This window comes from Somniosus microcephalus, chromosome 8 (genome assembly GCF_052327205.1).
Source record: "Somniosus microcephalus isolate GS21.2 chromosome 8, FLI_Smic_1.0, whole genome shotgun sequence".
Taxonomy (NCBI): Eukaryota; Metazoa; Chordata; class Chondrichthyes; order Squaliformes; family Somniosidae; genus Somniosus; species Somniosus microcephalus.
Genome location: NC_140994.1, coordinates 72,196,183 through 72,217,269, shown reverse-complemented (window position 1 = coordinate 72,217,269; position 21,087 = coordinate 72,196,183). Strand labels below are relative to the sequence as shown.

Below are 21,087 nucleotides of genomic sequence, written 5' to 3'. Positions count from 1 at the left end.
TCAGTACTGCACTGGAGTGTCGGCCTAGATTTTTGTACTCAAGTCTCTGGAGTGGGACTTGAACCCACAACCTTCTGACTCAGAGGTGAGGGTGCTACCCACCGAGCCACAGCTGACGCTGAGGTCTTGCCAAGTGAGGATCAGGAGTTAGAAACTAAATTAAAAAGCAGGATCCCATGGGTGGTAATCTCATGATTACTACCCGAGCCACATGCTAATTGGCATAAGGCTAGGCAGATCAGAAAGGTGAACGTGTGGCATGGGAAGGAGGGGTTTCATTTCATGGGACATTGGCACCAGTACTGGGATAGGAAAGAGCTGTACCACTGGGATGGGCTGTACCTGAACCGGAATGGGACCGTACCTGAACCGGAATGGGACCAAGGTCCCAGCGGAAAGGATGAATAGAGGTACAAATAAGACTTTAAACTAGTAAGACAGGGAGAGGGATCTTAAAGGATTAACAGTTGCCTGAAGGTAAAGGAAATAGGAGATTAGAGCAAAGGTCAGACCAAGGTAACGAATAACAGTAACAAATGGTCAGGGAACAGATAATTATAAAACACAAGTACAAAATAAATGTTAAAAATAAAACGAGAATTAATAAAAACAAATTAAATTGCCTACACAGCATGCGAAACAAAACTGGGAAATGTAGGTAATAATTTATAGACAGGAACCAGATGTAGTAGGGATAACAAACATGACTTCATAATGAACAGGAATGTTAGCTACACATTTGGAAAGGATAGGGAGGGGGAGTGGGGTAGCTGTTCTAATTGGAGATAATATGGCAGTGGAAAAAAGGTCATAACTGACATTAAGATAGAAACAGAATTATTAGAGGTTGAGATAAAGAATGAGAAGGGATCCATCACACTAATAAGGATATGCAGCCCACCTAATAATGGAAGGGAATTGGAGGGAGGAATATGTAGGTAAATCTATTAAATGTGTAAACGACATAGAATAATAATCATGGGAGGTTTCAACTACCCCAAATAAATTAGGTAGTGAAATGGAATGGAGATTTTACAGTGTGTACAGGGTTCTTTTGTTCTCCTGCCTTCCATCCTATCAGACCTTCCCTTTTGTTCTTTCATCCCCTCCCCCATTTCCCAGCCCCTAAACTTGCTTTAAAATCTGTTCCTTTTCCTGCTTATTTCCAGTTCTGACGAAATGTCTTCAACCTGAAACGTTAACTCTGTTTCTCTCCACGGATGCTGCCTGGCCTGCTGAGTTTTTCCAGGGTTTAAAGATAGTTACTCAGGCTGACGGAAATTGGAAGTGGTGTTCCACAGGCATCTGTGCTGGGACCACTGATCACAATTTACATAAATTTGGACTCCGGAATAGTTAGTACAATTTCAAAATTTGCAAATGACACCAAATTGGGGTGTAGTTATTACTGAGGAAGACTGTGACAAAATACAAGACATTAGCTAAGTTGCAGAATAGGCATGTAAGTGGCAAATTCATTTTAATATAAATAAGTGTGAGGTGATGCATTTTGGTAAGAGGAATAAGAAGGCTACCTACTCTTTGGAAAATAAGAGTCTAAATGGGGTAGAGGTGCAATGGGATCTAGGTGCACAAATCATTAAAAGTAGCAACATAAGTTAACAAAGCCAGCAAAAATACCAACAAAACAATAGGGTTTATTTCTAGAGCAATAGAATTCAAAAGCAAAGTCATGTTAAACTTATACAGAACCTTGGTTGGACCACACTTAACACTGTCCACAGTTCTGGTCTCCACTTTACAGAAAGGATATAGAAACACGAGAGAAAGTGCAAAAAAGATTTACCAGGATAATATCAGAACTGAGAGTATAACTACCAGGGAAGACTGAACAGGCTGGGGCTCTTTTCTCTAGAAAAAAGACTGAGAGGTGGCCTGATAGAGATCTTTAAAATTATGAAAGGGATCGACAGAGTAGACGTAGAGATGTTTCCACTTGTGGGGCAGTCCACAACTAGGGACCATAAATATAAGATAGTCACGATAAATCCAATAAGGAATTAAAGAGAAACTTCTTTACTCAAGAATGGTGAAAATGTGGAACTCACTATCATATGGAGTGGTTGAGGTGAATAAAATAGATGCATTTAAGGGGAAGCTCAGTAAATACCAAGGGAGAAGGGAATAGAAGGTTATGTTGATAGGGTTAGATGAAGCAGGGTGGGAGACAGCTCGTATGGAGCATAAACACTCTTCGGTCGCAGGTCCTGTTTCTGTGTTGTAAATTTTGCAATTTTAAATCTATGCTCAAGCATGAATGATAAAAACACAAGTAAATCACGTACACAAAGGTAACTCATAATAGGAAGGGGCAGGGGAGGTGGGAGATGAAAGGAGGCCCAATGTGGGAAAAGCAAAATAGGCAAAATTCACTGAATGTTGTCTTGACTTGACAACACTTTGCACATAATCAAAACGAGCAATGACAGGGAACTTTGAAGGGAATATTCCAATAGGATTTCTTCCCTAAATCCAACACCAGGATAGTAGAAGTTTGAGCAACACACAAAAATTTCTTTTCAAAATATGCAGTGCTGCTGTGGAAATCATTCATGAAAATAGTGTTAGAAGTACAGACATACAAATCTCACCGCAAAATGAAAGCTCTTGCTTAAATGAGACATACAAATATGTAGTGATTTTGAGATACTATAAAAGTCAACTATTTTTTGTGTTTTCACATTACAGGAAACTCTCTTTTAACCGGCACCTAAATAACCGGAAAACTCTGTTAACCGGCAAAATTCAGGAGTAGGTTCAGGTAAGTTTTACTTCATATTAGTGGCAGTTCCTGGATCTGTGGCTGTGTAACTGGGGCTCCTACACTTGTTGCTAAGCAACAGGGACGCTTGGTCTGTGGCCAGAGTTCCTGCACATGTTGCTAAGCAACAGGGAAGCCTGGATTTGTTGCTGTGTACGGAGCTCTCGTACCTTTTAACTATACCTCTCTGTAATCCGGACTTTTTGATAAACCGGCACCACGCCGGTCCCGGATAATAAAGAGTTTCCTGTATTTGTTTTAATAGCATTTGGGTATTTTGGAAAATTTGTTATTTTCACGAGTTAATTTATTAATTATGCTCAAAGCCTTTAACAAAAAGTCAACCAGCCGTATTGTTAAAATCAAAATGAAGTCTTTAAATGAATGAGATAACTATTTATTTGCACAGAGATACCATCTCCCTTGAGACAAAAAGAGAGATGAGCACAGGATGTGTGCGCACGCAAGAGAGAGCGCGCATGTGTAAATAGAATGATACAGCACAGGAGGCCATTCGGCCCACCGCGCCTGTGCTGGCTCTTTGGTACAGCTATCCAATTAAAAGAACATTTCCCAATCCTCTGGTCTCCCACCAATCTTGGCAACATTGTATGAGTGCATGATAGAAAGACTTGCATTTTTATAGCACCTTTCACAACTTCAAGCCATCCCAAAGTGCTTTAAAGCCAAATTAAGTACTTTTGAAGTGTTGTAATGTAGGAAACATGTAGTCACTGTTGTAATGTAGGAAACGTGGCAGCCAATTTGCACACAGCAAGCTTTCACAAACAACGTGATCATGACCAGATAATCTGTTTTAGTGATGTTGATTGAGGGATAAATATTGGCCAGGACACCAGGAATAACTCCCCTGCTCTTCTTTGAAATAGTGCCATAAGATCTTTTACGTCCACCTGAGGGGGCAGGTTTAACATCTCATCTGAAAGACGGCACCTCTGACAGTGCAGCCCTCCCTCAGTACTGCACTGGAGTGTCAGCCTCGATTTTTGTGCTCAAGTCTCTGGAGTGGGACTTGAATCCACAACCTTCTGACTCCGAGATAAGAGTGCTACCCACTGAGCCACAGCTGACGCATTGGGGGAAGAGAGGGAGAGTACAAACATAAATGTTTGGTGGAAATCCAGTAAGCCATTTTTTCTTAAGAAAAGCTTTTGAGTTGGCACATTTGATGCTTGTGTAGGGAATCCCAAACCTCCATTATAATTCCCCTTTTCCTGCAGATGTGGGAGGGGAAACCAACACCAATACAGTGTGTTGTTAGATAAAGTTTATAATTGCCATTATGAGTTGAGAATGAAAAAGCAGTCAATAATCAGGTACATGTTCAGTCGGGTCCATTTTATTCCCATCTCCTTTCCTCATCAAAGGTCACATGAAAGCAAGGTCCAGTCAGAAAAATTAAATTGACAAATAAGGCAGAAAGAATTTGTGGAGAGAATCTCAATTTAAAAAGAATCCAGAAAAACATTTTTAAATTATATTTAAAGGTGTATTAACAACATGTAAAACAACAGGAAAAGAAAATGTTTACATTTAAAGCTTTTATTTGTCCATCCTTCACCATAATTGTTTTACAATACAAATATCACCTCGTGTATTCACAAAACTACAGAAAAGAACTTTCTTCACATAAAATACAGAATGGAGATCATATATTTTGCAATAAAAAACTATTTCTCACATTGGCAAGTAGAGACTTCATTTTCACTTGATTTCTGATTTGGGTGAGATTTAAAGACTACATGCATTATTTGCACAAATATAATAAAATTTATAGAAATAGAGTATCTCTGTAGCTGATTTACCAACTAATGGGTCAGAGGAGCATGGATACTTTGCTAGCACATTAACCTCTGCACATAAATTCAATTTTTTTGCCTTCATGTTATGACTTGATATTTAAGAAAAATGCAAAATCTGTAAAAAGGAAGTTGAAAACCAACAGTTAGATTTGCTGTGTTGTACTTCCCATTTATATAATAAAATAATTTACCTGTACAGTAATATAGCTAACAGGACATGCCCACAGTTAGTGAATTGAATATTACCATTTACTTTTATTTTGCACCCATATCTCAAAGTATTCAAGACATAAAGAGTGCACAAACTTTAACTACAAAACCGAATGCTCATGGTTGAGCTTACATTTTGCAATTCTGCAACAGTTAATTATTAACTCAATACTCAAGGTAACATACATATAGGCTTTTGAGTTTTCATATACTATATCTGAGACCACCTACTGACCATACAATCAGGACAAGAAAAGGCACTAGAAAACAAACAATATCGGTCAAAATTTCACCCAGTGCTGATTTCATTCTTGCTATAATGTGAGTGTTTTGGTGTCCACCATTATATGCAAACCGTATTTTAAATACTTGAAAAACTGCTGTGTAGATTTGTTTTTTGCACTGCCACATTCATTTAACATAAATAACAAGAATGATTGTTATAAAACATTTTTGCACTTAAAAATTTCTTTTGCCACATTCAAAGAGTTTGTTCGCAAACAGAACCCAATTCTTATATTCACCAACCATCTTTAATATCTAAACATTTCTAGGAAAATGGCTTTAAGCCCAGTCTTTGGGGCAAGGATTATTAAAGATGAATTTCTGATTGAAAAAATACAATTTATCTCAGGCATCTTTGCAGACATATGCTAAAGAAAACACTAGCAGACAGGACACAATTGCCACTGATGCAGTTAATATCAAATACAATTGAACGTGATTTTGTGTTTATGGCATATACCAAAGACAGACAATTAACAAAAGAAGATTATACAGTGCATGTCGATCGTTTTTGTTCTACATAGTCCTTTGGAAAGATCACAGTGCTGACCAGTTAATTGGAACACTTAAGTAAAAGTGAATGTTGCAAGACATGAATTAGCAGAAAGTTCACTATGGCATCAGCTCAAGGGGAATTTTCAGCACTTTGTACAGTCCCTCAGATTATCTGGTGTTATGTATCAGTCACTAATCTGCTGTATTTAACTTTTCTCCCGAAGAACTGTGATATGGATGACCAGGAAAATGGCAAATGATATGTACGAGGTACAATGCCTTGAACGTTGCTTTCCAAAAACCGAAAGAATTTATACCACCACACTTGGGATAGAAAATTAGTCTTGGAGGGATCTTTTAATACCTTAAAAGACAGGAATATAAATATGTTAATTAGATCATACTTGTGGAACAATTTACCAAAACTAAATACATTATAATTCAGGAGTGAAGTGTATGGAGAGAATGCAGCAAGACAACAAAACATTGGGTTAGCAGTTTACAATTTTCTTACTGCAAGTACATTCTCTTGACAATACACTGGAACTTCCAATATTTTACCCCACTTAACCATCTTTCCGATCATACACCAGAACTTTTGTGGGACAAAGTCTAAGCACGAGACGTCGGAATTACATAATTTTTTTTGTTACTTGCATTTTATCTCCTTGGTTACCAACATCAGATCATATTTATTGACGCGATTTTTCATTCCCATGCCTAAAGTACCGTTAGACATGTATGCAACGACAACATTTTGGGGGCTCTATTCTGCCAATTTCTATTGTCTACTGGGGGAGTGGCAGGAAAGTAAGAGGGGACTCTCCATAATGGCAGATATTAGAAGTTCCACAGTATGATTTTTAATTATCCGCAGAAGTCCCAGTGTTTTTATAGAAATTATAGAACGGCTAGTGTTAGAATCTGCTATTCAAGGCATTTACTACTGAAATTTTAAGTACAGCTGAGATTCTATTACACTCCTAGTCTGTTGTTTCATCACATCAACCAATCATAAGTAAATGCCTGTGAATATTTTGCATTAAATGCCACATCAGAATGCAATAAAAGTCAGCATAGTGAAACTGCAGAGCAGCTGGTGCACACTGTGTGCAGTAGTTGGTTAAGTAGCTAGGAGCTACAGCATGCCACATCTTTATTTCAATGCGCACAACAGCATTTTGGGTTTTATAAAACAGTGTACAAAAATCTTACAGACGCTGTAGTAGTGGCACCAATAGAATTTATACAATGTTGTCAGCTTTAACTCGTGCATTACTTTAACAGACTGTGTTACTTAAATAAACTATGCTTTTAGTTATTTTTAAAAGGGCTATAGAATGGCCCAGTGGCTGAATAAACCTCCTAGGGTAGTAACTAAGCCACACATAGCAGGGAGAAGTCCAGGTTTAAAGCTTAGTGTCTGTTGAATTAGCTGACCTCCGTTGGGGCACAACAATTTATGTCAGGGAGGTACCGGGTTCCTGTTTCCTAGACTCCAGCTAGAAATGCGAGCATGCACGCCAACACTCTCTCCGTAATGAAACCTGAAGGATGGCCAACTTGATGAGGTATTGGAGTGCAACAAACACCTCCAGAACCACATCCCAATATGTGTCACTGCATTGAAAGCAACGAGAGTGTTTAGGGTGGAGCCCAGTGAATCTCCTGACCCCACCATGGTGTACTCTCAATCACAACCAAGCCATCTTAGAGATGATGAAATGAAGTGACATACTTTTGCACAGATAGAGGGAGTGGCACTTCAACCCAGCTAAAGAGGTTGTCTGTCCTCAGAAGGGTGAGGGGAAAGGAAAGAGAAAACAGGAATTTATGATGTTTCCTTGTGTGTACAAGAAAACAGACAGCCTTAATATAACTTAACACAAAATATTCACTTTTTGTATTTTGTAAGTTCATCACAAACAGTTGGTAAGGAAAAGGGCTAAATGAAAGATAATCCCACAACAGGCACTCATTAGAAAAAGGTAATCAGGGTCATCCACTGAAAGAACAATCCGGCACATTCTCACTGCTCCAAACACGATCTTCAAATTCTGGCCAACCTTGAGTGGCTGCATATTTTAATTTTCCACCAGAGATACTACTGTACATAATCATGTCATAGACTAGAAGTTTAGGTTACTGATAAGGGAGGGATTGAAAAGCGAATGCCATCTTAATTGTGAATCACTGTGCTAGATGATATGGTAGACTACAGGGAGAGCAGGCTCACCTGCTCCTGGACTGGATGCCGCTCTATTCTGGACTCTCCACTGCTATTCACATCCCTCCAGGTCTCACACTCTTCTCTCTGGCTCTCACTCTCCCACTTCCCCTCCGTGTGTGCAGTGGTAGCAGCATGTGGAAGAGTCAGGACACATTAAAATCAAAATTCCCCACTGCGGGAGCTAAGGTGACTGATCATGCATGTTATACGTGGGTCATAGATTAAAAAAAAAGAAAAAACATTTATTCAAGATTTTTGGCTGGAAAGTAGGCCATCTTATACCAGATGTATGGCATTTATACTGCAAGTTCCAAACCAGGACCGTTTCAATTTCAGGTCTGTTCCAGCTTACAACTGCAAGTATAAACAAAGGTGACCATCCCACAGATTCTCCTAGACTGGAGATCTGCATAGTACAATTTAGCCAGATCTGGGATGGAACCAGAAGCAGCCTTGATTGACCCACACAGACAGGCATTTCAAAGGGGACAATTTTAAAATACATACAAGGCTAAGCTTTTATTTAAATATTCCAAGAACAAACTATGCTATCAATATATTGATTCCACAGCAGGGACTTACTTGCTGGTTGGCCATGGTATGGTACCACCAAAAAAGACGTGTAGTGATATAATATGCCACCACTACATCCACAGTGTAGTGGTCATGTGCCAAAAGAATGCAGAAAACCCCAACAATACTGAGAATCCAGCAAGACCAGTGATACCACCACCATCGTTTTGGAGAATCTGAGAGAAACAAAAATGGAAACTTATCATTGACTATAATGTTGGTGGTCTGCAACCTAAGCTGTGGAAGCTTTGCATTTAAGCACAGAATAGGAAGAAGTTTAATTAGCAATTAAAGTGATCCATATATACACATGTAGTTTTATAAACCTTGAAAAATCTCATTACATGAAAAATGTCAGCTTACAATGTAAATACTTATAGTATATAATGAACCAGCGTGTCTGGTATCATCAATATCTGTTTGATTTACCTTTCACTCTCAACAGTGCTCGTCATCACCACCTAATTGCAGAAAGCTAACTTTTGTAAATACAATTATTATTTTATAGTAGAAGATCTGCAGTGATAATGCTCACTGGTAGTTTGAAATCTAGATTGATTTGTAATGATTATCAGGGTTCCACACCAGCATAAATGCAGCACCATTTTGCCCATTGCTGTAATACAGCACCATTTTGCCCATTGCTGTAATACAGCACCATTTTGCCCATTGCTGTAATACAGCAAATTTACTGAACCAATACATTACATGACTGACAATTTGATTTATCCTTCAAGATACAGGATTTATCCTATTCTTCTATCACTTCAAAAAGTTTAAGGCGCAAGCAACTTTGTTCATTCCTTTCCAAAACTATAGTCTCATTTTTTTCTTGCCTCCAATGGTAGATTTCCAGTATTTACTCCAAATGTATTTATTCTTCCCTCTCTCCCCAAAATGCTTTTTTTCGTTATTTACATAATTACAGAAGATTTTTCTCACATATACTCCTCAGTGGATTTGGAATAAATCTGTTCAATCTGGTTTCTAAAGCACCCATAACAGACAAATCTGGTTAAAGTTGCCAATGACATCCTCTGTAACTACGTTTACAGCTCACTGTACCCCTTGTCTGTCTTGAGCCATCTGCCACCTTCAACACTATTCCCACTCAAGTATTCCTCCAATGCGTCTCTGTGGGTCCACTTCCATAACATGGCATCATACGGTCCCATTCGTACCTATACCAGCACAGTCACTACAACTCCTTTAACAGTTCTCCTATGCAGTCATTTCCCGTGTATCCCAGGGCTTCATCATCCTTCCCCTCCTGTTCATCATTTGCATCAGTTTGGCTCAGTTGGTAGTACTACTCTCGCCTCTGGTCAAAAGCTTCATACTAAGATTTGAGCTCATAATCTGGGCCAGCAGTCCAGGTGATTACTACGATGTTGGAGGTGCTGTCCTTCTGTTAAACTGGCAGTTCAGGTGGGCATTAAAAATCCCATGGCACCATTCATAGAACAGCAGGGAATTATCCCTGGCCAACATTTCTTAATACTACCAACAGACTAACTGATCTTTAATCACATTGTTTGTGGAAAGTTGCTGGTGCAGAATGGTTGCTGCATTTTCTTACACAACAGTCAGTGTACTTCAAAAAGTAATTAATTGTGTGAAGTGCTTTGAGACATTCAACATAAGGAACCTACAAATGAAAATATTATTTATTGCTCTGATTTTCCCATTTTAAAAATTACCAGTAAAATGTTCTAAGACGTTGAAAGCCTACAATAAATAATTCTTAATAGAGAATCTCTCATCTACAATCTTGGGAACCTCTCTTTCTTCACTCTTGTGGCAACAAGTGTGTGGATAGCTATGCATTACACAGAAAAAAGATGACGGATTGACTTTGCTGGCTGGTTAGAGAAGAGGAATGAAACATGAACAGAGAAACAGAAGAAAGGCAAGTCAGTGGGAGATAAAGTTTGGGCAACAGTGAGAAAAGGGAAAAACAAGAGCGTCAGCAAGAAAGTCGCAACAATTGGAGAGGAAGAGGAGCAGAGTGAGCAGGAGGGAAAGAAAGTAGCGTGGAGTGGGGTATAGTTGCCATTCTGATCTCTTGGTGAGAGGCCACTGTCCTTATGGGTGCCTAGGCAGCAATGGAATACTCCTGATCATGATTAGTTTTTCTCCACTCTAGCCTGGGGCTCTGAGACTAACTAACACCGCCACCACTGCTCATTCTGAATCAACCGTTTCTGCACAGAGCAGGATCAAATCTGGGACCGGTTATGTTGGTGTGTTTCAGTATCATAACAGTTTGTACCCGTAAACACTGAGCTATTGGGAGTGCTGAATTTTTAAAATAATCTCTGCACTTAGATATATTCTCATTCATGTATTTCCACAAAACAATACATGAAAATTATTAAAATACAAGGAAAATTTGTATAACTTCAGAACAGTCTGAGCAGAATCTCAAAATAGAACCTCACTGTCAAAAATTAAGTTAATGAAGATTTGTTTGGAGAAAAGTAATAGTTTAAAAATACAGGGAGCAGCAATAAAGGATAACATTAAGGAAATTCACTTTTCAACAACTTTATAAACCATGACTTTAATCAAGCTACATATTATTGCGTTGCTACATTACATGCATTCTAGGGCAGTAGAACTGTCTGGAGATCTGCTTCCAAAATAGTAAACTTGACATTAGGTTTATCGTCCTGACCTTTTTTTAAAAAAAAGAAACGCAAGTTTTGAAAAAAATTAAAGTGTCAGTGATTTTATTAAAATAATGAGTAAGGTCCTAAATGAGCACTTCAATGAAAAAAGGTTGCAAGTGCTACTTAGAATCTACGGTTACATTAAATTGCTCTTAGTACCAGAGAATAACCAGTGATGGAAATGTTAATGCGCCACAACTATTTGAAAAAGGAGCCACAAAGTCAGCCAATAAATGAGAATGTGGCATATTTATTATACAATAAATGTACAATGCACAAGAATGGTAAGGGGAGAAAAAAAATTAGGAATGGCAAAATCAATGTAACAGAAGATTAGAGCCTCATCATTTTGTCTTTGACCTAAATTAATTTGCACGCAAATTACAAACCTCTTAGGCATCCTACATGAATTTAATTGGTGTGGCCTGAATCTAGAACCGACCGACACTGAATCTATGCTATTAGACCACCTTCAAATTCAGCATATCTGACACTAAGCTGCAAGGTTCAGAGACCACAAGGGTAAACTGCAGTAAGTGGGAATGTTAGGGCTGGTGCAATAGGAAGCGCTTTTCCCAAATTGGAGTTTGAGGCACATTACAGATTTTATAGCATTAGCATGGCAGTGATTTCCACTGAAATGTGTGAATAGCCTGTTCTATATTGGGATACATCGCACTTGGTTAATGTGCAAAAAAAGTGAGTAGCAAAATCGCTGATGTCAGCATATAACTATTTGTATTCTTCAGAGACCTTTGACCTTCTACTGTTACACATACTTGGGGAAGTCTGCACTGAATCAGACTTGCAACATCAGGAAATATTTCACCCCGTCACTGAATGCAGGGTATAAAACTTCCCTTATTCCAGCACACCTGGGATCTAAACCTGTTGTAAGCAAACACATGTCAGAACCACTTGAATCTATGGTCCTGTGTAACCTTCAACGTCTTAAAGCCATCACTTTGCTGCCCCTTAGCTTGGCATGAAGGGTCAATGAACTGTACCTTGATAAAGTACACTCAAAATTTAAAAAGAAAAATAGTCAACATAAATTTTTAGAAAGGAGGAAACTTACACTCTTTGATAAATAAGTAGGTGAGCGTTAGCATAACAGTGTGGCCACTGTACAGGTAGTCTCCACACATGGTGTGCGCTCCTGTGATTGACAGCCCACCTCCAGCTATCATCTTCATAATTCTCCTAAACTGTGCTTCCACATCTCCAAACAGCTGCAAAATGAGAAAGAAAAACAATGTCTTAAATCAAACTGAAATAAAATTACTCGGAATAATCAAATCTTAAACATGGAAAATTTAAAGCAACATGGTTCTTGCAATAGGCTGCTTTGGACCACAATATTTTCACTGCTGTGTACAATAATTTATCTCCAATGAAAAACACATTTTGAGAGTTTAAAGGGGCACTCTCCAGGACAATAATCAGCAACTGGACCATAAAGCCGACATGATTGTGTAGAAGTTAACAACTGCTAATGACAACCAGGACGTTTAGTTCAGCTCAATCCTTTCCCAGTACAGTAGTAGGTTCTCTACTTTCACAAAAGCAAAATACTGCAGATGCTGGAAATCAAATAAAAACAGAAAATGCTGGAAATACTCAGCAGGTCAGGCAGCATCTGTGGAGAGAGAAACAAAGTTAATGGCCCAGAAATTCGGCTCTCCATGGGTGAGTACGCACGGGGTACTCAGCCGTAGGCCGAATGGAAGTGCGGGTTTCCTGCATGCACTGCGCATGCGCGGGAAACCGGCACTTCCGATCCTCTGAACGAAGGGGTTCAGAGGTCGAACACGCGCACAGGGGAGGCTGTGAGTGCGCTTTGAACTTAGGTTTTTTTTGTTGCAGGTTTTCACGCGAGGTTAAGCCTGTAGGATTTACACATTTAAAAAGCAGGCGTAAGGCCTGCTTTTTACAAGGTAAGTGGTCAATTAATTAAAATTAAAACATTTTTTCCACAGGTTTATTCTTTTTAAATGCTTTAAAGCAAGGTAAGTTTATTTTTAGCCCTGTTTTTTTATAAAATTATTTTTTTCAAAAATTTAAATTATTGTTTAAAATAGTTATTTAATGTAATTTGTAGTTTATTGAAAAAGTGTGATGTTTTTAAAAAATTTATTTGAAGGTTTAATGCTATTTTGAGGCCTGTAGTATTCATAAGTTTAGACAGGTCTTCCCGTCAATCTTATGAATGGGCTTTTCCCTCCTCCGATTGGCTGCCCATGGCTCACGTGATCCCAGGGGACGCATCGCACTTTAACTACGCCCCTGGGACACGCAAGCACAGCGCACCGGCAGCTAGGCCAGGCCCCGGAGCGGAATTCCACGGGGCCCGACAGCTCAACTGCTGTCGCGCTAGGTAAATGCAGGTCGGGGGCTTTCACCCACGGGAAGCCCCCGACCCGAATTTCTGGGAATGTTTCAGGTTGATGTCCTTTCACTAGTTCTGACGAAAAGGTCATCAACCTGAAACATTAACTCTGTTTCACTCGCCACATATGCTGCTTGACCTGCTGAGTATTTCCACCACTGTTTTTATTTTAGGTTCTCTGCTTTGTTTATTCTTATAAAATCAATTGGCTCAACACGTGATCAGATGGACTATAGTAAACCTTGCAAACCATCTCAAAAGACAGTTTCCTTGCACAGTGTGCTTGATCACTCCTCCTTTCAGCTACTGGTCTCAACAGAATGTGTGACATCGGTTCTGCTGGAATAAATCAACCAATTTTTGTTTGATTTGCACATTACAACACAGGACAGGCTATCTACACAGGTTAAAAAAGCAATGTGGTAATATATTTTATAACAGCTTTCACATGCTCCTCAGATGTACTGGGATCTGAAACATCCACCAAAGTAGTTAAATCAATCCAAATTTTTATACTTGTTACTCTGGCACCAATTTATTTTGACCACTGATGATGCTGTTTCGTACTGGGACCAAGGAATTAAATTACAAAAATCAGTGGGCCTTGGTGAAAATGAAGGCATGTCAATCAAATTTCTGGGTAGATCAGTGCAATTTTTTTTAAAATTTATTCACGGAATTCATTCATGGGATGTGGGCATCACTGGCAACGCCAACATTTATTGCCCATCCCTAGTTCCCCTTGAGAAGGTGATAGTGAGCCGCCTTCTTCAACCGCTACAGTCCTTGTGAAGGTTCTCCCACAGTGCTGTTAGGGAGTTCAAAGATTTTGACCTAGCTACGATGAAGGAATGGCAGTATATTTCCATGTCAGGATGGTGTGCGACTTGGAGGGGGCCTTTGAGGTGGTGGTGTTCCCATGCGCCTGCTGCCCTTGTCCTTCTAGGTGGTAGAGGTCGCGGGTTTGGGAGGTGCTACCGAAGAAGCCTTGGCGAGTTACTGCAGTATATCTTGTAGATGGTACACACTGCAGCCACGGTATGCTAGTGGTGGAGAAAATGAATGTTTAAGGTGGTGGATGGGGTGCCAAACAAGCAGGCTGATTTGTCCTGGATGGTGTCGAGCTTCTTGAGTGTTGTTGGAATACTGTCCGCTTACCTGGATGAGTGCAGCTCCATCACACTCCTGGACTTGTGCCTTGTAGTTGGTGGAAAGGCTTTGGGGAGTCAGGAGGTGAGACACTCGCTGCAGAATACCCAGTCTCTGACCTGCTCTTGCAGTCACAGTATTTATGGGGCTGGTCCAGTTAACTTTCTGGTCAATGGTGTCCCCCCAGGATGTTGATGGTGGGGGATTTGACGATGGTAATGCCATTGAATGTCAAGGGGAGGTGGGTAGATTCTCTCTTGTTGGAGGTGGTCATTGTCTGGCACAAATGTTACTTGCCACGTATCAGCCCAAGCCTGAATGTTGTCCAGGTCTTGCTGCATGCGGGCACAGACTGCTTCATTATCTGAGGAGTAGCCAATGGAACTGAACACTGTGCAACCATCAGCGAACATTCCCACTTCTGACCTTATGGTCGGAGGGAATTTCATTGATGAAGCAGCTGAAGATGCTTGGGTCTAGGACACTGCCCTGAGGAACTCCTGCAGCGATGTCCTAGGGCTGAGATGATTGGTCTCCAACAACCACCTTCCTTTGTGCTAGGTATGACTCCAGCCAGTGGAGTGTTTACCCCGCCGCTTCCCCTCCCCTCCCCCCCCGCAACTCGATTCCCATTGACTTCAATTATATTAGGGCTCCTCAATGCCACACTCAGTCAAATGCTGCCTTGATGTCAAGGGCAGTCACTCTCACCACACCTCTGGAATTCAACTCTTTTGTCCATGTTTGGACGAAGGTTGTAATGAGGTCTAGAGCGGAGTGGTCCTGGCAGAACCCAAACTGAGCATCGGCGAGCAGGTGCTTGGTGAGTAAATGTCACTTGATAGCACTGTCGACGACACATTCCATCACTTTGCTGATGATTGACAGTAGACTGTTGGAACGGTAATTGGCCGGATTGGATTTGTCCTGCTTTTTGTGGACAGGACATACCTTGGCAATGTTCCACTTTGTCAAGTAGATGCCAGTGTTGTAGCTATACTGAAACAGCTTGGCTACATTACCAAAAATAGTTTTGATTTTTTTTTAAATGCACACCTCAAAAATGGAAATAAATCCAACGTATGTTTAGCATACACTTAATATACAGAAATAATTCAATCAGGGTACAGATATTCATATGACATGCCCAAGATATGCCCTTGGTATAATGGCAATTTACTCCAAACCAACATAATATTCTTGGTTCGTCCTAAAAGAACCTTGGGGTGGAAAAGTTCTGCAGACATTCACTAAGAAATAAATTTGTAGTTTTTGAGAGGAGACGACAGCAGGTCATCCCAATGGGAATTTAAACTGACTGACTAGACTGGTCATATCTTTTGAAACTGTATTGGTTAGATTAAAGCCCTTTATCCAGATCCTAACGTGTTCCATTTCTCACCATATGACAGAATGTACAAGAAGTGGACCCCACAATGTTCCTGTTTGTACTTGCATGGTTCTGGAATAAGGGAAATATGTAGTGTACTGGTTACAGTATTGGACAAACAACTCAAAAGGTTATAAGTTCAAATCCCACTATGAAAACTGACTTCCATAAATCAGGCAATTTGTAGAAAAAAGAAAAATGACCATGAAAGCTGCCAAACTAGCGGATGTCCTTCAGGGAAGGGAACCTAATCTGGTCTATCACAGAATCACAGAAACCCCACAGTGCAGATAGAGGCCATTTCGGCCCATCGAGCCTGCACCGACACATATCCCACCCGATCCCCGTAACCCCTACACCAACACGTAACCCCACGTATTTAATCCCCCTAACACTAAGGGTCAATTTATCATAGCCAATCAACCTAACCCGCACATCTTTGGACTGTGGGAGGAAACCGGAGCACCCGGAGGAAACCCACGCAAACACGGGGAGAATGTGCAAACTCCACACAGACAGTCACCTGAGGCCGGATTCGAACCCGGGTCCCTGGCGCTGTGCGCTATGTGGTTGAATCTTTATGCCCTCTAAAATGGCCTAACAAGCCACTCAGTTGCATAAACAAATAGTTACTCAAGGAGGCCCACAACCACCTTCTCGGAGCAACAAGGGGCTGGCAATAAGTGCAGCCTTGTTAGGCATCCAAAGAACAAATTTAAAGGAATTCAAGGGACTCAATCTCTATTATTGTGCATATTAAAATGGGTGCATGTCCCTTTTGTGCAATCTCATCATCATAATCATGCAACCTTTCCAAATCTTAGCATCACTTTCTAGGAATCTAATTGACAACAGTGATCATGTAACCTTTCAAATATAGGTGATGCTTTAACATATTTTCACTGGCCAATAATTATGTGGCTATTCTGTTGGTCCTGCTTTTGAGCAAGCTCACTAGCTGCTAAGTATGTGCCATTAAGGGTGCTAAGTTTCCAACACTGACAGGTAGATATAATTTCCTCCAAGATGGAAATATGTGGAACCAGTAGATTAGCCACTTTGTGGTACTCATATACTAGCTTCTTTTCCAACACATGGTATTTATTCATTCACACCAATGACAAGCTACATTTCCTTCAATGATTTCTCCTCCCTTTGCTAGTACAACCACCACTGGTATATCCCAGGGTTCCATCCTTAAACCCATCCCTCGATTGTCTTTGCAACAGCCTCTTGGATCAGGTTCTAGATGTATGCTGATGTCGCACAATTTTACTTCCTACCTCCCCTTTTGATCCCAAGGCTGTTGCTGAACTCTTCAACTGCCTATCCAACATTAAGTCATGAATGAATAAAAGTCTCCAGCTTTATGTAGGCAAAAATAAAGCTAGTATTTCGGTTCCCTGTTGGCTCCTACGTTTCTCTGCTTTTAATATCAACCTTCCCAACGGCCACTGTTGTATGAACACATTAAAGCATAGATTCAGGCAGACAGGCTTATAACTACAATGTTCGCTTCATTGTGTAAAATGGCTGACTGCCGTTTTCCCGGGTAATTCCCATAATGCAATGCACATTACATTACCGTATTGATTGGTGTCAAACTCGCAATCAATACACGACATCCCCCTTTTCCTTGGAAACAAACTTGCAGTTTACAAACAGTTGCTTACAATAACACTGCACAACTTATTTGGTTTATAAACTTTTTACAAACTTGTGTCTTACCACAGAACTAAATAATTCCCAGGTTTAAACATTTAACATCACCCATGCAGTTCTTGCAGAGTTTATGTTGTGACATAATCAGACAGTCTTTGGGGTTTCCTTTAACCCTTTGAGGTCTGGCTGTATTGGGTATGTCTGACATGTTGGTGTCAGTGGGTATTGCCTGTGTCACAGTGGTATGTGTGTCAGGGTCTACTATGCTGTCCTCAGTCCCTTGTGTTTCCTCCTGCTCATGGAGTGTCTCCTTTGGTCCATTGGTTCTGTATTTCTTCACAAACGTAGTGTTTCTCGAGTAGCGTGCTCCGTCTGGAGATTCTACTACTACTTGACTCCCTGTTTTACTCAAAACTTTGTGGGGTGTGGCATTAAAAAGGAGTGGTGAACTTGTCCACTTTGTCCTGCCGTACCAGCACCGTGTCGCCAACTTCCACCTCCGAGTATTGTGTTCTCCGCTGTTCATCTGCGTACAGTTTGGACTTGCCTTTTTGTTCTGCGTCCCGGTCACGTACTTCCATGTCTGCGCGCGACTCTGATGTCTGGCAGCTTTCCTCTCATTTTCCGTTTAAAGAGCAGCTCTGCCGGGCTCTTTCCTGTCGTGGCATGGTCAATGCTCCTGTACACAGTCACATATTTCCTATGTTCACATTTCCAATCTAGTCCTTCTGACTGAGCAATTCTGATTCTCTTCATCAGCGATGCATTCCGGCGCTCGACCTCTCCGTTAGCCTGAGCCGATTTTGCTGTCGTTTTCAGGTGTTTGACCCTGTTGTTTTCACAGTATTCTTTGAATAATTCAGATCTGAATTGGGGACCATTATCAGATTTGCAGGTGATTGGCAAACCATGACGGCTGAAGATTGACTCTAAACTATCAATAACCTTCTCTGTTGTTGTGGAGGTCATGATGTCGTATTCATAGTAGCGACTATAATAATCGACCACAAGAATGGAGTAGTTGGATGGCAAGGGTCCCAGTAAGTCTATAGCTACATCCTGCCAGGGGCCCTCCGGTAATGGTGTTGGTCTCAACGGTTCAGGTGGGTCGGGTCTGGCTACTATCTGACAGCTATGGCACGCTCTACAGTGTTTTTCAGCTGCCTTGTCCATGCCAGGCCACCAAACCTTGGTTCTGAAATATTGCTTTGTTCCAACTATTCCCAAGTGTCCTTCATGTGCTAACACCAGGGCTCGTGCGTGTAACACTGTGGGTAGCACGATGCGTGTTCCCCAAAGAACTAGGTACCCCACTACGCACAGCTCATTTGCAATTGCTGCATAAGCTTTACAGTTCTCAAAATATCCGTTTGTGATTGCCTTCCGTACCTCAATCAGCGCTGGGTCGGTAGCAGAGGCTTCCTCTACCTCTCTGGTAGTGAGTGCTTTTGGTGTCGCACTCACAGCTACAAATCTCACATATTCATCTGAGCCATGAGAATGTCTCTCCTGTTTTGCTGTCTCCCCCAGCAATCGTGACAGTGGGTCTGCAATGTTTTGCTTGCCTGGAATGTGTATCACCTTAAAATCGTACAGCTGCAATCTAAGTACCCATCTCTCTATACGGGCACAGGGTTTAGAGTGTGGGCCGTATATCACTTGTAATGGCTTATGGTCAGTTACCAAGTTAAATTTTCGGCCATACACATATGGATGCAGCCTCTCGCAAGCCCATACAAGAGCCAAGTAAGAGAGTATTCTGTTTGAGAGTATTTCCTCTCACAGTCTGTTAAACTACGACTTACATAGCATATTGGCACCTCTTGTCCCTGTTGGTCCTGAACTAGTACTGCGCCTAAACCTACAGGACTGGCATCTGCTATCACCTTGGTTGGTGCGTCCTTATCAAAATATGCTAAAGTGCCAGCTCTGGCCAACTCTTCCTTGAGTGCACTGAATGACTGTCTCTGTTGTGATCCAAATTTAAATGGCGTGTCTTTTCTCGTCAGGCGTCGCAGTGGCTCCGATAGCGTTGCAAACTGCGGGATGAATCTGCTACTGTACCCAACGAGTCCCAAGAAACTCCTCACCTCTGTAGCATTCTCTGGTTCCTGAGCTTCTGCCACCGCTCGCACTCTCTCCGCAGTTGGTCCGATGCCCTTTTCAGACAACAGGAGTCCCATGAAAATCAATCGGTCCATGTTGAATTGGCACTTCTGAGTTTAGTGTCAGTCCACTTTCCATTAGTCTGGTCATGACAGCGTGCAGGCGTCTGTCGTGCGTTTCCTGGTCGTGTGCATGCACGATAATGTCGTCTGAGATGTTTTCAACACCCTCTATTCCAGCTAAGGCATTAGCTATCTCGTGCTGATATTGCTCACTAGCTGAAGATACACCGAATATCAGCCTCTTGTACCTGTATACTCCGTTATGTACTGCAAACGTTGTGATTTCTCGTGACTCAGGGGTCAGTTCTAGCTGGTGATAACCCCATTTCAGGTCTAGCTTACTAAACACCGTCGAGCCGTTCATACCTTGGAGTATCTCATCAACGGTGGGGATTGGATATCGTTCCCTCACTATTGCCTGGTTTGCTCGTCTCATGTCTAGGCATAACCTTACATCCTTATCCACTTTTGGTACAATAACCACAGGATTTACCCATGGGGTGGGACCAGTTACAGGTTCGATAATGTCCATGTCCCACAATTGTTTTAATTTGGCCTCTACTGCCCCCCTTAAGTTGAATGGTATACGCCCAAGTGGCTGGGCCACAGGCTTCACTTGTGGGTCGATATACAAACTGATCTGTTTTGTGTTCAGCCTTCCTACTCCCTGGAACACCTTTGGATACCGCTGTTCTAGTAGCTGTCTTACATCTACCACAGCTGAGACATCTGCGCCTATTTTTAAAACTCCCAGTTTCATGGCCATCTCCCTTCCTAGCAACGGCTCCCCATGGCCTTTAACCACAATGAACTCTGCCTGCTTAGTTCTCTTACCTATTGTAATCCCACATGTGAATACGCCTTTAACTGACAGTGGTCAGCTAGAAGCATAAGAGAATAACTTTCTCTCTGTCTTAGGGACATGAGACTGACACTTCATGTGTTCGAGCTTTTCGCATAATACCCTCTTTTCTGTGTAACACGACGAACAGTATCTGTCTCCGCCTTCTCTGTACATGACATGGCTGACATCTGCTCCTCGACGTTTTCACATTGTGAGGCCAATTGTAACGTGCGGGCGAGCGTTAGACCTTGCCCTTCCTCTAGCAATTTCCTCCGCACATAGGCTGACGTGCACCTACTCAGGATAGCGTCTCTTATTTGATTATCCGCATCCCCCCCAAAAGCACAGTCTTTAGCAGCCTGCCGCAAGCGAGTAGCAAATTGTTGCACAGTCTCACCTGTCTTCTGGGACAACT

At 41.3% G+C, this 21,087-nt stretch overlaps 1 protein-coding gene across 1 annotated transcript in view; it reads right to left on the bottom strand.

Moving 5' to 3' along the window:
* Positions 1–4,122: 4,122 nt before the first annotated feature.
* The window catches only part of sgms1b (sphingomyelin synthase 1b), a 94,989-nt gene continuing 78,024 nt past the window's right edge, over positions 4,123–21,087 (bottom strand). Inside the window, exons 5-7 of the mRNA XM_085994877.1 lie at positions 12,149–12,302; positions 8,408–8,574; positions 4,123–5,959 (exon numbers count right to left, since the gene is read on the bottom strand). Coding sequence (XP_085851003.1) covers positions 5,774–5,959; positions 8,408–8,574; positions 12,149–12,302 — 507 coding nt within the window. The 3' untranslated portion in view covers positions 4,123–5,773. The remainder of the gene's footprint in view (positions 5,960–8,407; positions 8,575–12,148; positions 12,303–21,087) is intronic.